Source organism: Lithobates pipiens, unplaced genomic scaffold (assembly GCF_037356315.1).
Source record: "Lithobates pipiens isolate NorthernLeopardFrog02 unplaced genomic scaffold, aLitPip1_a1.2 Scaffold_27, whole genome shotgun sequence".
Classification (NCBI taxonomy): Eukaryota; Metazoa; Chordata; class Amphibia; order Anura; family Ranidae; genus Lithobates; species Lithobates pipiens.
This window is the reverse complement of record NW_027507788.1, coordinates 79054360-79069365: the sequence shown is the minus strand read 5'-3', so window position 1 is coordinate 79069365 and position 15006 is coordinate 79054360. Positions and strand designations below refer to the sequence as shown.

Here is a 15006-nt window from a genome sequence, read left to right as displayed (position 1 = left end):
GAGGGGACAGAAAATTTACAGTTATACAAGCTGTACACTCACTACTTTACATTGTAGAAAAGCTTAAATTTCTTCAGCGTTGTCACATGAAAAATAGTATTTTTTAATACAGCTTACCTGTAAAATCATGGGACACAGAGCAGCCATAGTAATTACTATGTAGGTTATACACCACCTATAGGTGAATGGACACTGGCACACTCAAAGACAGGAAGTCCCCCTCTATATAACCTCTCCCACACACAGGAGGTACGTCAGTTTTGTAGCAAAGCAATGGATATCCCAGAAAGTGGGGAGGGACCACTGTGTCCCATGATGTACAAGAAAAGGATTTTACAGGGAAGTTGTATTAAAAAAAAAATCATTTTCTTTATCGTACATCATGGGACACAGAGCAGCCATAGTAATTACTGTGGGATGTCCCAAAGCAATGCCCTTGAGGAGAGGGAGACACATCAAAGCAGTCCGCCATCAGACACGAGGACCTATACCGCTGCCTGCAATACACTGTGCCCAAAAGTAGCATCCCTCCTGCCGTCTTGCATCCATCTAGTAAATTTATGTACTGACGACAAAGTCGCTGCCTTGCAAACCTGAGCCATAGAGGCCTGGTGGTGCATTACTGCCCATGAAGCACTTACTCCCCTGGTAGAGTGCGCTCTAATTTGAAAAGATGGAACTCTTCTTTTCAATCCATAAGCCTGAATTATAACCTGACAAATCCACTGGGAAAGTCATTTTGACGCTGCCTGCCCTTTTCTTGGCCCATCTGGCAGCACAAACAAAGCATCAGTCTTCCTCATCTGAGCTGACACCCTTGGATCCTGACAGCTCTCACCAGATCGAGAGAATGCAACTAATTTTCTTCCGCAGAGAGAGGTTCTGGGGAAAATGAAGGCAGGGAGACATCTTGGTTCAAGTGAAAACTGGACACTACCATGGGAAAAAAGGTTGGGTGAGGACGCAACACCACCTTGTCCTTCTGAATAATTAAGTATGGCTCTTTACAGGAAAAAGCTGCCAATTCTGGCACTCTCCTTGCCACAGTTACTACAACCAAAAAAACCAACTACCTTGTCAAAAGGATCAAGGGAATATGGCCCAAAGGCTCAAAGGGTTGTCTTTGCAAGACCGATCAAACTAAATTCAAATCCCATGGGTACAATGGCTGCCTAACTGGTGGAGTTATAGGAGTTACCCCTTGTATAAAGGCCTGAATCAAAGAATGTGAAGCAAGCGGTCTTTGAAAAAATACTGCCAAGGCCAAGATCTGACCCTTAATGGTACTCAAGGCTAGCTCAACTTCTACTTCCAATTGTAGGAAGGCAAAAATTCTCCCTCCCCACGTGCACGCCAGCCGTGCCTAAGCCAAGCCCCTTGCAGCGGCTTTTTCAAGCTGACCTTTGCACGCACGTGGACAAGGCGGTCCGGCCTTATCGGGATAGCTCAGGCGGCTGTCTATTGTGGGGAGATGTCGACCGCCCCACTCCTTGTTGGAACCAATCTCTGGGGGGAGGGCTGCATGCCATGGGTAGGAGGCGGGTAGTCCCATGGAACTGACAAACCAGGATGAGGGGTAATGCTGTCTCCATAGGAGTGTTGTACACAGAAAACAAGCATGATGGAAGCACAATGACGTTGTTTAAATGAAAGGTTAAAACAACCTTCGGAAGAGAGCTGCGGACACAGCACCGCCTTATCCTCATGTAGATAAAGAGACTTGCATGACCAGGCCGCCAACTCAGCAAACAGCCTGGTCGATGCAATAGCCACTAGAAAGACTACTCAGAGCATCAATAAAAGGGATCTCCCTAATGTTTTCAAACAGTGATTTTTGAAGTACCAGATTCAGATCCCACAGGAGTAGCGGTGGGCGTACCAGAGGGGCCACATGCCGAACCACCTGAACAAACGTACGCACCAATGAGCGAATCGCCAATGGCCGCTGAAAAGACAGCCAAAGCCGATATCTGCCCCTTAATGGTACTTAATGCAAGCTTCTGATTTATTCCTCGCTTCAGAAAACAGCAGGATCTTGAAAACCAAATAAGAACGCGGATGCCACTCCATCTCCTCACACCGGGTGATGTAGGCCCTCCAGGTATGATGAATCTTTCGGGAAGAATTTTGCACCCTTAGCATAGTGGTATTCACCAAGGCCAACAGCCCTTGGTCCCTGTCATGCTGTTAAAGCCAGCAACAGTAAAGCAGGGTGGAGAATTGGACCTTGAGACAGAAGGTGCGCTCCTACACCAGCAGACCCCAAGGAACATCCTCACCATATTGGCGTACCAAGGACGTCGAGACCAGTCTGGGGCCATCAGAATCACAAGAATCCCTGCGGCCTCTACTCTGCACAGCAGACGAGACAGGAGCCCGAGAGGGGGAAAGTCATAAATCAGGCGATAATGTCCCCCATGGGACCAACAACGCAACTGGCGCGTCCGCCCAGGGAACCCTTGACCTGGCCACAAACCTCTGCACTTTCCGGTTGAGTCGAGAAGCCAGGAGATCCACATCCAGCATGCCCCACCTTAGGCAAATGAGCCAAAACACTTACGGATGCAATGACCATTCTCCCTGGTCGACTAAGTAGTCCACCTGCCAGTTGTCTATGCCCACTGCAGGATGTGGGAGACCTCCAGCGCTGTACTCCTTTTCCCTCCATGATGATTGACATACGCCACCGTCGTGGAGTTGTCTGACTGGATCCTGACCGGACAAACCTGCAGCCTCTGCGACCATGTGGAGAGACACTGCCTGGTCGCCCGCAGCTCCAGCACATTGATCGACAGGTGGAATTCTTCCTGCTCCCAGTAACCCTAGGCCGACTGGATGCCAAAAATTCCCCTACAGCTGGTCCGGCTGGCATCTGTCGTGATCACAATCCAATGAGGAAGGAAGGAACGATTTCCCGGACCAAAGGGCCAGGGACCTCAGCTACCAGAAAAACAGCGCTGGCTAGCTGGCTCATCTGCATTTGATAATCCAGGGATGTCGGAGACTTGTCCCATTTGGAAAGGATCTCTTTCTACAAGACCTGAGTGTGGAATTGAGCATACAGTACCGCCTCAAAAGTGGCTACCATGAGGCCCAGACCTCCCATGCCGAAACGCAGCGACAACCACCTGCTGGACATTAGTAACCGCACTGCGGATTGGAGAGCTTCAGCTTGCTTGAAGGAAGGAAGACTCTCACCTTTGGGGAGTCCAGATCAACCCTAAGAACTCAAGACACTGGGTCAACAGCAACACAGACTTCTGGAGATTCAACACCCAGCCAAACTTCTAAAGAGACTGCATGGCGATTGCCACATCCTCCCTTAGTTCTGAGGCAGAAGCCACCCTCAGGAAGAGATCATCCTGGTAACCCACGATCGCGATCCGTTGTTGCCTCAGCAATGCCAGAATCTGAGTCAACACCTTGGTAAAGACCCTTGTTGCTGACACTAGGCCAAAGGGAAGAGCTACCATTGGTAGGGCTCATCCCCGACCACAAATCGCAGGAACCTCTGGTGTGCAGCGACCACATAACGGATTCCATCCTGAACCTCCGAACCTTCACAAAACAACTGAGAGCCTTGCAATCCAGGACCAGACGGACCCTTTCGTTCTTTGGGATTACCACCCGAGCGGAGTAGAATCCCTGAGACCTTGCCGACGTTGGTAGTGTTACTATCACCCCATGCAGCAGTAAGTCCTGTACTGTCCCAAACAGGGCCTCCCAATGAGCCGGAAGGAGATGAAGGTTGGAGGGAAAAAACCTGTCTAGCAGTCAAGAAAGAAACTATCTTGTAGCGTGACAAAACCAGCTCGCCGACCCACTGGTCGGAAAGGAGAGAAGTCTACCGGTCTGCAGACTCCTGAAGTCGACCCCCCCACCTGAGAGCCAGACGGGGATGAACCTTCATGTAGAAGCTGATTTATTTGCAGGCTTGTTCAGCTTGCGATACCAGGGATGCTTTTGTCCCTCAGCGGGCCCCATTTCGGACTGGGGGCGCTTAACCGCTGACCCGGGCGGATGAAAAGACCGCTTCTGAACGGAAAAAGGAGGAGGCGTAACTCCTAAACGTTTCTGGATTGTGGGAGCAAAGTACTCTCCCCCCGAGTAACATTTTTAATAATGTCATCCAACGACGCACCAAACCGCCTCCACTTTGTAAGGGGCAACGCCACCAGCGATTTCTTAGATGTCTGGTCCACAGACCAACACTTGAGCCACACAGCTCCCCCTTAGAATGGGGAGGAGAGAAAAGAGGCAGGGAGAGAAGAAAGGTTAAGAGATAAACCCCCAAATCGACCTCCCAGACAGTGGCCAGCTGCTCCATCCTGCCTAAACAGGTGGAACCATACTTACCCCTCCTGCAGGGACTGCTGGACGCACTCCACAGACAGACCCATCACCCAAGCAATACAGGGTGGCTGTCGGCCACAGCACACTGTGACTCAGACAGCAGTAGCCCGGCCATATGTGTGCCCCGGTGCATATAGCTCACTGGCCACCCTGGACAAGAAAGGTGCCTGTCACGGCTGACCCAGTGCGGAGCTAAGGTCTGCACGCGCTCGAAGGCCAGGCTGGGGAGACTACCAGGATCTATATTATCCAGCCTGTCACTCAGCCTGGCTGTTGATTGTAGATCACAGGAAGCAAACGCAGCAAAAAAGAAAAATTCCAAAGACCACTGGGCCCCACAGGGAGCCAGGTCCTTCTAGACTAGGCAGAAAAAAACTGAGCTGCTGGGAGCCGTGTGAGGAGTTATAGCCAGTAGGACCGCCCCCTGGGTAGTATTGTCCTTATTTATGTGTTCTGCCTAGTCCTCTCCTAAAGGTGGCGATATAACCCTAAGGTCAAGATTAAAGTGTTGTGTTCATCAATGAATGAAAGAGAAAAACTGTGATACTCCCAGTATGGGAGGGCATATATAGGGAGGCAACTTCCTGTTTAGGGTGTGCCAGTGTCCAGCACCTGAAGGTGGACTATAACCCACATAGTAATTATGTGTCCAGTTATGTATGATTAAAGAAACTGAGGTACTTCCTGTATGGGAGGGGTTATATAGCGGGGGACTTCCTGTCTTTGGGTGTGCCCATGTCCACTCACCTATAGGTGGCGTATAACCCACATAGTAATTACTATGGCTGTTCTGTGTCCCGTGATGTACAAGAAAGAATGATATAATAAAATATTAACAAAAATGTGAGGGATGTATTCACTTTTGTGAGATACTGTATATATTAAACTTACTCGGAGGGGGAATAGATGTATTCAGAAAAACAAATCTGTGGAAACCTTTTTGGTTCTTAATGAAAAAAAATAAAAAAAAACAATACAACTGGGTACAACTTGGTTTTTCTTGCCCTCCTCATCATTTAGTAGACACCCACTTTTACACAAATAGCCAACATGAAACTGGTTACAGGAATAGATCCAGTGAATAAAGATAAATGATTCATTTGGGGTACACTCAGTGGTGTACCCCAAGATTCTGTCTTGAGGCCAATGCTGTTCAGTTTTTTATAAACGATATAGAGGTTGGAATCAAGAACTCAATTTCAGCATTTACTGACCATATCAAATTATGCTGGGAAAGAAGTTCATCGTAGAATGTGGCATCATTACAGGAAGGCCTCAATATTCGCTACTGGAGACACTTTGTGTGTGTTCAGAAGCGATCACTGCAAGTAGCCTCTGGAAGTGCAAACGGCCACGGATAGCTGCAAATTCTGCCGACCGGTCATTAAAGTGTACAAATTTGGTAGCCACAGCTAGTCAGTCAAAAGTGACAAAAACAGCAGCAGGAATTAGTAGATCGTAGCCTAACAGGCTTTTGTTAAAAAAAATAATTAAACTTATGTAATTTTAGCATTATTCTGAATAAATTACCGTATATACTCGAGTATAGGCCGACCCGAGTATAAGCCGAGGCCCCCAATTTACCCCCAAAAAACTGGGAAACCTATTGACTCGTGTATAAGCCGAGGGTGAGATATGCCTGTCCATCCCTCTGTGTCCGTCCATCCCTCTGTGTCCGTCCATCCCTGTGTGTCCGTCCATCCCTGTGTGTGTGTCCATCCATCCATCCCTGTGTGTGTGTCCATCCATCCATCCCTGTGTGTGTGTGTGTGTGTGTCCATCCATCCCTGTGTGTGTGTGTGTGTGTGTCCATCCATCCCTGTGTGTGTGTGTGTATCCATCCGTGTGTGTGTGTGTGTGTGTGTGTGTGTGTGTGTGTGTGTGTGTGTGTGTGTGTGTGTGTGTGTGTGTGTGTGTGTGTGTGTGTGTGTGTGTGTGTGTGTGCAGCCTTGTGTGTCCAGCCTACCTGTGCCCCGAGCCTCCGTCCGGTCCCGTCCCGAGCCTCCGTCCGGTCCCGTCCCGAGCCTCCGTGTCGTCCCGTCCCGAGCCTCCGTGTCGTCCCATGCCAGGATCGCCGCTCTTCGCTCTTCGCTCTTCCGAGGATGAGCCGATGTCCGTGATAGGCGGAACACTGACTGCTGGGAAATTGAGTGTTCCGCCTATCACAGGCGGAGGCGGAGGCAGAGGCGCGGCTTTTGAAAGGTAGAATGGCCGCTGTCTGTCTGCTCGACACGCTGTTCGGGCAGTCAGACAGCGGTGACTCGAGTATAAGCCGAGGGGGGCACTTTCAGCCTCAAAAAAGAGGCTGAAAATCTCGGCTTATACTCGAGTATATACGGTATGTGAATAAATGTGTTAAAATACAATAATGAAAACTCATTATATACTCACACAATAATGAATACATTGCAATTTCCATTAATGATCTATAAAGCCTTTGCTATCTTTTACTACAAGGGTCCAAAGAATTTGTTTTTATCGTTAATCAAATGATTTCTGTGTTAACCAAATAAGATTTTGCTATACCTGTAGATCAGTGATGATGGAGTGCTGTACATCTTCCTTCTGTTCTTGCAGAAAATGGTAACTGACAGCATTTAGAGTGTATGAACGCAGCTTGTAGTCTCTAAGAAGTACCTATGTTTATAAACGGAAAAAAAAAATTATTCATATGACTGTTCTACATTTTAAAAAAATGAATCCTTGGGGAAAAAATAAATGTAAAAAAAACACAACACCAGCCCTGGCTCCAGTGACTAAGAAAGCAAACTTTACTTGTAACCCATGAATAATAATCTAAAACACTGCAGGCTGGGTGTTAAAATAAGGCACATCACCTCTGCCAGGCATCGCAGAACAGATCCAACCAGGAGCTGGAGAGAGCAAGTAGTACTTGTCAGTCAATATCTTACTAAAAACTACAACCCACACATCTCTGTTGTGCCATTTCCAAAGTGTTAGACCCCTTTCAAAATGGGGCATTTTAGCGCTAAAAATAGTGCCAGTAAAGCACAATACTTCTCAAGTCACCCCAGTGTGAAAGCCCAAGTGCACTGGGGCGGTGCGCTTGCAGGACCGGAAAAAAAAAGTTCTGCAAATAGCATCTTTGGAGCAGTGCAGGAGCCGTGTATATACCGCTCCCAAACCGCCCTGCCTATTAAAATGAATGGGCATCGCTGCCGAAGCATCTGCAAAGCACTTCGGCAGCTCCGCAACATGGGAGCTATTAACCCTTTCGGTCACTAGCAGGAGTTAAAAGCGCCCTAGCAGGCGAAAAGTGCCGCTATAACAGCTGTGAAGCAATGCTAAAACTATCGGCGCTAACACCCCCCCCCCCCCCCCCCCGTGTGAAAGGGGTCTTCTGTTGTTCTCCCCTAATGGTTCTCCAAACATAGATCTAGTAAATATGAAAAAAATAAAATAAAAAATAGGATATACTACTTGTCCATATTGTTGCCAGTGATCAGGAACAAGACAGTAGTGAGGAGAAAATATAGATCAAAGTGGAATTCCAGCCACAAACATTTTTTTTTTTTTTTAAGTCAGCAGCTATAAACACTGTAGCTGCTGACTTTTAATAAGGACACTTACCTGTCCAGGGAGTCCGCAATGTCGCACCCTGCCACTCCAGGTCAGTCTGTCCAACAGTTTGGGTGCAGGCGCCACCATTCTAACTAAAAGAAACTGACAGTGGAGCCTTGTAGCTTCACTCCCAGGTTTCCTACCTCAAGGCACTTTGTGAATGGCCAGCATGTCTTCTGGGACACACAGGTCTCAGAACACAGCAGCCGGGGGGGGGGGATGGGGGGGATTGCTCGCTGTGAAAGAGGACATGAAGTCCTGCACTGGCTGGAACAGAAGTACACTTAGTAGTTAAGAAAATATGAGTTATTAAATAAATAAATATAGCCAAAAACGAGTGGTGGAGGGGGTCGTCTTTCCTTTACGACAAAGTTCTAAAAGTGGGTGGAGCTATGCTTTAACATGCAGCAGTAAACTACTTAGGGCTAACCCAATCAGGTTTCAATCAAGTTTGTGATGGTGCAGGACTCAGGGCTTGTCAAACCGATCCTGGCTTCACCATTGCCATCATGAACCTGGATTCGCTACCTAGTTATCAGACCTTGTGAACATCTGCTGGGTTCATGGAAAAGAACCTCTCTGTTTTGCGGTTGTTCCGATTTGCGAACAGATCCACTTTGGGACATGCCCATCTGTTGGAAAGATCTGCAGACTTCGGGATGAAGGGACCAATTGTCTCGATCTACTCGGTGGCTGCTGAAGCTCTTGCATCCCTCAAGGACAATTCTCCCTGTGCCACTGTGTTCCTGAGGTGGGCTCCCCATCCCCAGGAACTCACATCCATAGTGATATAGGAAAGGGCCATGGGAGACCTCGTTAGGTTTATCCTCCACCACAAGCTTTTTTTTTTACCCTGGCGGGTAACAAGACCCTTGATTCCAGGGACCTTGCGTCTCTGTCCTAGTTCCTTAAAATAAACAGCTGTAATGGATGCTGATGAAATCTTGCCCATGGGACTGCAGGAAAGCATGTGGTAATTAAACCCACTGCTCTTGAAACCTGTCTCAGCGAGACCGACTGATTGGTCTGTAAGGCCAACGCTGTTTGCATCATCTGTGGATTATTTTCCTGTAGGAGAAAAACTTTTGGTTTACTGAGCAGAAGTCGTACCCCAGATAGGTCACCTTCTCAGCTGGAACTAAAGAAGACTTCTCCTTGTTTATTAACCAGCCTAGGGAATACAGGAAGACTTGTACAGTCTTGAGATTCGTTAACAACTTTTGGTACGATTCTGCCACCACAAGAAGGTCGTCCATGTAAGGGATAATAGTTATCACCTTTAACATCAGTGGAGCCAGTGCCTCCCCCAACACCTTTTTGAAAATGCGTGGGGCCGGAGGACAGGCCAAAAGGAAGGGCTTGAAATTGAGTGCCGAATCTCTGTTCCCATCCTGACTGCCAGTCTCAAGAATCTTTGGAAGGCTGGATGGGTAGGGATATGCAGGTAAGCATCTCTCAAATCCAAAGTGGCCATGAAGCAGTTTGGGTAAAGCAGGTTTTTGTCTCCATCCAAAAGTGCTTGAGAGGTTTAAGGACCGAAGATTCAGGATAAGCCGATACTTTCCTGACGGCTTTCTGATGACAAATATATGGGAGTAAAAGCCCTTGCCCTGATCTGACCGGGGAACAGGGATCAGGACTTTTTGATCTACTAGGTCTCCAACTTGGGAGACCCAGAGCCTTCACTTGGGACTATACCTTTATGGAAATTTCTCTCTCTTTTTTTTTTTTTGGTTTTTGAATATAACTTTTTGGGGTTTTGACCATATAATATATGAAATAAACCTTTAAACCATATCCATTGTGACAATCAGTGCAAACTGGCTGGCTTGATTTAAGGTACGGCATTTTATATTAGTGGTGAAGTATATATATTATATACATTTCCTTGTAAGGTTGGCACAATCCACATATACATAAAATTGTTTCATAACCCACTCATAAAAGGGTTATTTTGACTGCAGCAAACTCAATTACCAGATTATATCTGTGCGCTGGTATCTCTTTTTAGATATTCAAGAACATGTTACACACATCCAGAGGAAACACTAATAAATGAAATGTGGCCACCCTTTTATCTGGTGGGGGTAACATGTTTCCTGTCCTGGAAGGTGGAGACCTAGGTATCATGGACTGTCCTGGAAGACGCAAAGAAAAATACATTTTCCAGCACAGAGTCCGTCCAGGAAAATTTGATCTGGTATGGTCTCCTTGGTTGAATACACCTGGCCTGACCCCAGTTGACCTTATTCTGGACAGAATTCTTAGTTAAGAGCAACCGCGGAGAAAGACTGTACTCTAAAAAAGTTTGTGTACTTCCTATGTAAACTTTTTCTTTTTTGATTTAAAAAAATTAAAATAAAGCATTTTTTTTTTACACATTTCACTGCCTTTTTGGTGCATGGGTAGGGATAGTATGCACCAGATACCCATTTACATAAGGGTCGGGCCCGGGACCCGGGGGCCCCCTAGTTAAATATTCCGATAAGACCCAACCCGTTTTTATCGCTTTTTTTGCCAGCAATTTTTTTATTTTTTACCTACATTTTTTTTTTTTTTGTTGCTCACTGACAGCAGGTGACTCGGTTATTAAGGATGCGGCAGCAAACCTCCTGGCCCCCCTCTTTAGCAACCAGATTATATATATATATATATATATATATATATATATATATATATATATATATATATATATATATATATATATATATATATATATATTTTTTTTTTTTTTTTAACGGATGTCAGCGGATATGAAAAACAGGATTTTTAAAAACGGCTTACCTATAAAAATCCTTTTCTTTTAAGTACATATGTGGGTTATAGGCCCCCTTCAGGTGATGGACACTGGTCTATATAACCCCTCCTGCTAGTGAGAGCACCTCAGTCTTGTAGCAAAGCAATATTTGGTCAGTCTCCAGGCACCTGTCCCACATCTATCCATTTCATGCATGTGCTTCCACTGTGGAGACACTTATAAATTTGTAGTGTTAGGACTGCAAGCAACACAGGGTGCCGTGACGAGGCCTTGTAGCTTTCACATGCGTTTGAAAATGTGTGCTAACTAAACCCCTGCTTTTAACAGACGGTTAGACAGGTTAATTTGGTTGGTCAGCAGACTGGTTGGTGAGTTGAGCTATGGAATTGTCTTTGTTTTATAAACAAAGCAATATAGGTGTATACCAAAGAAGGGAGGGACCTCTGGGTCCCCTGATGTACTTCAAAGATAAGGATTTTACAGGTAAGCTGGTAATCCCGTTTTCTTTTCATACATCAGGGGACACAGAGGCATAGAAGTTACTATGTGGGATGTCCCATAGCAATGCCAACTGAAGGGAGGGAGACACAATAGTAGGGCACCAAGAGACAGGCAATATCTTCATGATCGTTTACATCTACTTAATAGAATCTGGTAAATGTATTGGCTTGAAGACCAAGTCTATTGGCTTGAAGCCTTGCAAATCTGAACCATGGAGGCTTGGTGATGCACTGCCCAAGAAGCGCTAGCGGCCCTGGTGGAGTGCCTTTAAAATGAAAAAGGAGGAATTCTCTTCTTTTAAATCAAAAGCTTGATCACTTGACAAATCCACCTAGAAATCGTAGATTCCGATGCTGCCTGTCCTCTTTTAGGACCATCAGGCAACACAAACAAAAAACATCTGTTTTTATGCATCTGAGCGGTCACCTTTAAATACACCTTGAACGCTCTCACCACATCAAGAGAATGTAGTGACCTTTCTTTCAAAAAGAATGAGGTTCTGAAAAAAAATGAAGGCAGAACAATATTCTGGTTTAAAAAGTAAAAAACCTGAGACACTACATTTGGAAGGAAATTAGGATGAGGCCGCAATACAACCTTATCCTTAAGAATAATCAAATATAGCTCTTTCCAAGAAAGAGCAGCAAACCCCGATACTCTTCTTGCAAAAGATATGGCAACCAGGAAAATTATGTTCCTCGTCAAGAGGACCAAGAGAAAAATCCTGTATTGGCTCAAAAAGGCTGTTTTTGTAAAGCGACTGGAATAATTTTAAGTCCCGAGGATTTAGGGGTGACCTAACTGGAGGATTAATCCATGTTTCCTCCTGAATATAAATACAAACCCTATCTGTAGGAATCAAGGATCCTACCTATGACATATTTCCTCGGGTGCCAAGCCCAGGATTCACACCAAGAGACATATGCCTTCCAGATTCATTAGTATATGACACTGGAGGCCGGCTTCCTAGCATAACCAAAATGGAAACTACTGAAGTCGACAGCCCACAGTCTTATTTTAGAATGTGGGTCTCAATAGCCAAACCGTTAAATTTTGCGTTTGTAAGGAAAGATGGAATACCGGACCTTCCGAAAGAAGATCTGGCCACAGTGGTAGGGACCAAGGGTCCCCTACCACCATCTTTATGATCTTGGCAAGCCAAGATCTCCTGGGCCACAAGAATCACCTCCTTCTCTTCTTGCTTGATCCTGCAAAGAAGGCGCGGAAGCAGAACAGGAGGGAAAGCATAGATCAGTGGAAATTGATCCCATGGAAATACCAAGGCACCTGTTTTATATGCCATCGGCTCCCTTGTCCTTGACACAAAGTTGTCAATCTCGTTGTTGAATCCGGACGCCAAGACTCAGGTCCGGAACTCCCCATCCTTGGCATATTGAACGATGCCGGGGTGAAGGAACCATTCTCCCAGAAACAATAGTTGGAGACTCAAGTAGTCCATTCCTGGAATGAAATTCCTGATAGACAAGAAATGTTGCTTTCTGCCCAAGACAGAAAAAAAATTCACCTCTTTCTGGGCCGCACGACTTCTCATGCCCTCTTGGTGAATGATATAAGCCACAGCTGTGGCATTGTCGGATTTAGCCTACGGCACCTGGTATTCCCAGGCAGTCTCCCATCTTCGTACTAACCAGGCCTGATCCTGCTTAGCCTCAGAGATCGGGTGCTGTGGCTGTAGGCTGGATCCTGACAGGACAATTTTGTAGTCTGCACATCCAAGCCTCCAGGGCCAGGCATACTGCCAAATTTCTAGAATATTGGTGGGCAAGGTCATCTCTGATCTGGACCATTTCCCTTGGACAGACGCTTCTTCCAGGACTGCTCCCCAGCCAAAAGGGCTGGCATCTTACCACTTTCCAGGTAGCTGGTAGAAAGAATCTTTTTTGAAGATTCTCGGATATCGACCATCAATTGAGGCTCTGACGCACTTTGGCGGATAAACGCAACGGGAAGTCCAGAGTTTCTTGTTCCAAGTTGACAGGATACTGTTTTGCAGCAGTCTTGAATGGAACTGTGCATAAGGAACAGCCTCAAAAGAAGCCACCACCTTTCCCAATTAACACATGCAAAGAAGGCTTCTTCTTTGTTTTGACCCACCGAATCAGTTCCTTTAAGGGACCGATTCTTTCCTGGGGTAAAAAATACCCTTAGTGGACTCCATCTATGATCAGCCCTAAGTACTGCAATCTCCTTGATGGTTTTAAGGAGGATCTTACTAGATTGAGGATCCAACCCAAGTATTCCAGGTAGCTGACTGCGGTAACCAGACCTTGGTTTAAACGGGCTACCGATTGACCTATCAAGAATAGATCATGTAAGTAGGCTAGTATCGTTATACTTTGAGCCCTTAACCTGGCTGAAGGGGGGGCTTTATACACACCTGAGGCGCAGTAGCTAGCACGAATAGGTAGAGCTACAAACTGGAAATTAAGATATTCTACCTCGAAGCATAAAAATTTCTAGTGAGCGGGGAAGATCGGTACATGGATATAAGCATCCTTGATGTCGATAGACGCCAGAAGTTCTCCCCCTTGTAGGAAGGAGACTACCGATCAGATAAACCCCATGCGGAGAGAAAGACTTCTTTTTCTCTGGATTCTTAGGAACCGAGAAAAAAAACGAGGAGACGGGAACTCTTGGAACTCCAGTTTGGACCTATTGAGGACTGCAGAAGAATTCCCCCTATTGAGCTAGCGGACGCCTACATTATCTTTTAGGTTTTCCTCCCCCAAGACCTCTTTTTGTCCCTAGGGTTAACTCTGAGGATTACCTACTGAACCCGATGACAGACTGCCTGGAGGCTGATGCCCCGGCACAAAAAGGAGCTTTACTTAAATGGAAAAAAAGGGGGTACTTTCCCACTAAAATTTCTTTGGATGCATTATCCAAACATCCCCAAATAGCTGTTCCGTGTTCCACAGCAAAAGGAAGACTAGCCAGGAGTTTCTGCATGGTGAAAGGAAGTTTATTCTCCGGTGATGTGCGTTCCTGCACTCATGCGTTTAGCAACAATGTGCACAGAACTGTGTATAGCACCTGGTATTCCCAGGCGGTCTCCTATACAGGTACAAACCGACGCAGGCATCTCAGCAGTTGTGCGTTTGGCTAGTTTATAAGCCAGCACCTGCATGAGGACCTTGTGGAAGTTCTACAAAAGGAACTCTCAAGCAATTAATGAAAGCATAAAGCTGCCAGAATTCTGGGCCTGCTGAGCAGGATACCTAGAACACCCGTTAAACTGGCCTCACAACGATTAAGCAATTACTGTCAGCCAGGCTGCTCAATCTGCCAGAGAAAAAAAAAAAAACAGATTTATAGGGTTATATTGCCCCTTCAGGAGTGGACTAGGCAGAACATAATAAAAACAGTAAAAAGGCACAGTACAGCCCAGGGGGCGGTTCTACTGGCTATAACCCCTCACACTGCATCCAGCAGCTCAGTTCGTCAAAAAGCATTACAAACATAAATAGGAGGGGTGGGTGCTATGTCTGTCAATGAACTTCAGAGGAAAGGATATTACGGTGAGTACAAAAATTCTACTCTCTCTTTCAATCATTGACAGATACAGCGTCTTCATCTTGACCTTAGAGACGTCCCCCCAAGCAGTGTCAAAAAAGAGGGGTGGGAACAGCAATAAGATAACTCCACCCATAACGGCAAGAGCTCCTCAACAGAGGAGTTGTAACCTTAAAACAGCCACCTGCAAAACCTTGCTGCCGAAGAAAGCATCCGAAGATGCACTTACATCAACCATGTAAAATTTTGTGAAAGTGTGAACGAATGACCAGGTCAGC

The 15006-nt window shown here is 46.1% G+C and overlaps 1 protein-coding gene across 1 annotated transcript in view; it reads right to left on the bottom strand.

Annotated features, from left to right (window-relative positions):
* The window catches only part of POLD1 (DNA polymerase delta 1, catalytic subunit), a 360607-nt gene that overhangs the window by 278940 nt on the left and 66661 nt on the right, over positions 1 to 15006 (bottom strand). Inside the window, exon 12 of the mRNA XM_077457111.1 lies at positions 6880 to 6990. Within this exon, the coding sequence (XP_077313237.1) occupies positions 6880 to 6990 (111 nt within the window). The remainder of the gene's footprint in view (positions 1 to 6879; positions 6991 to 15006) is intronic.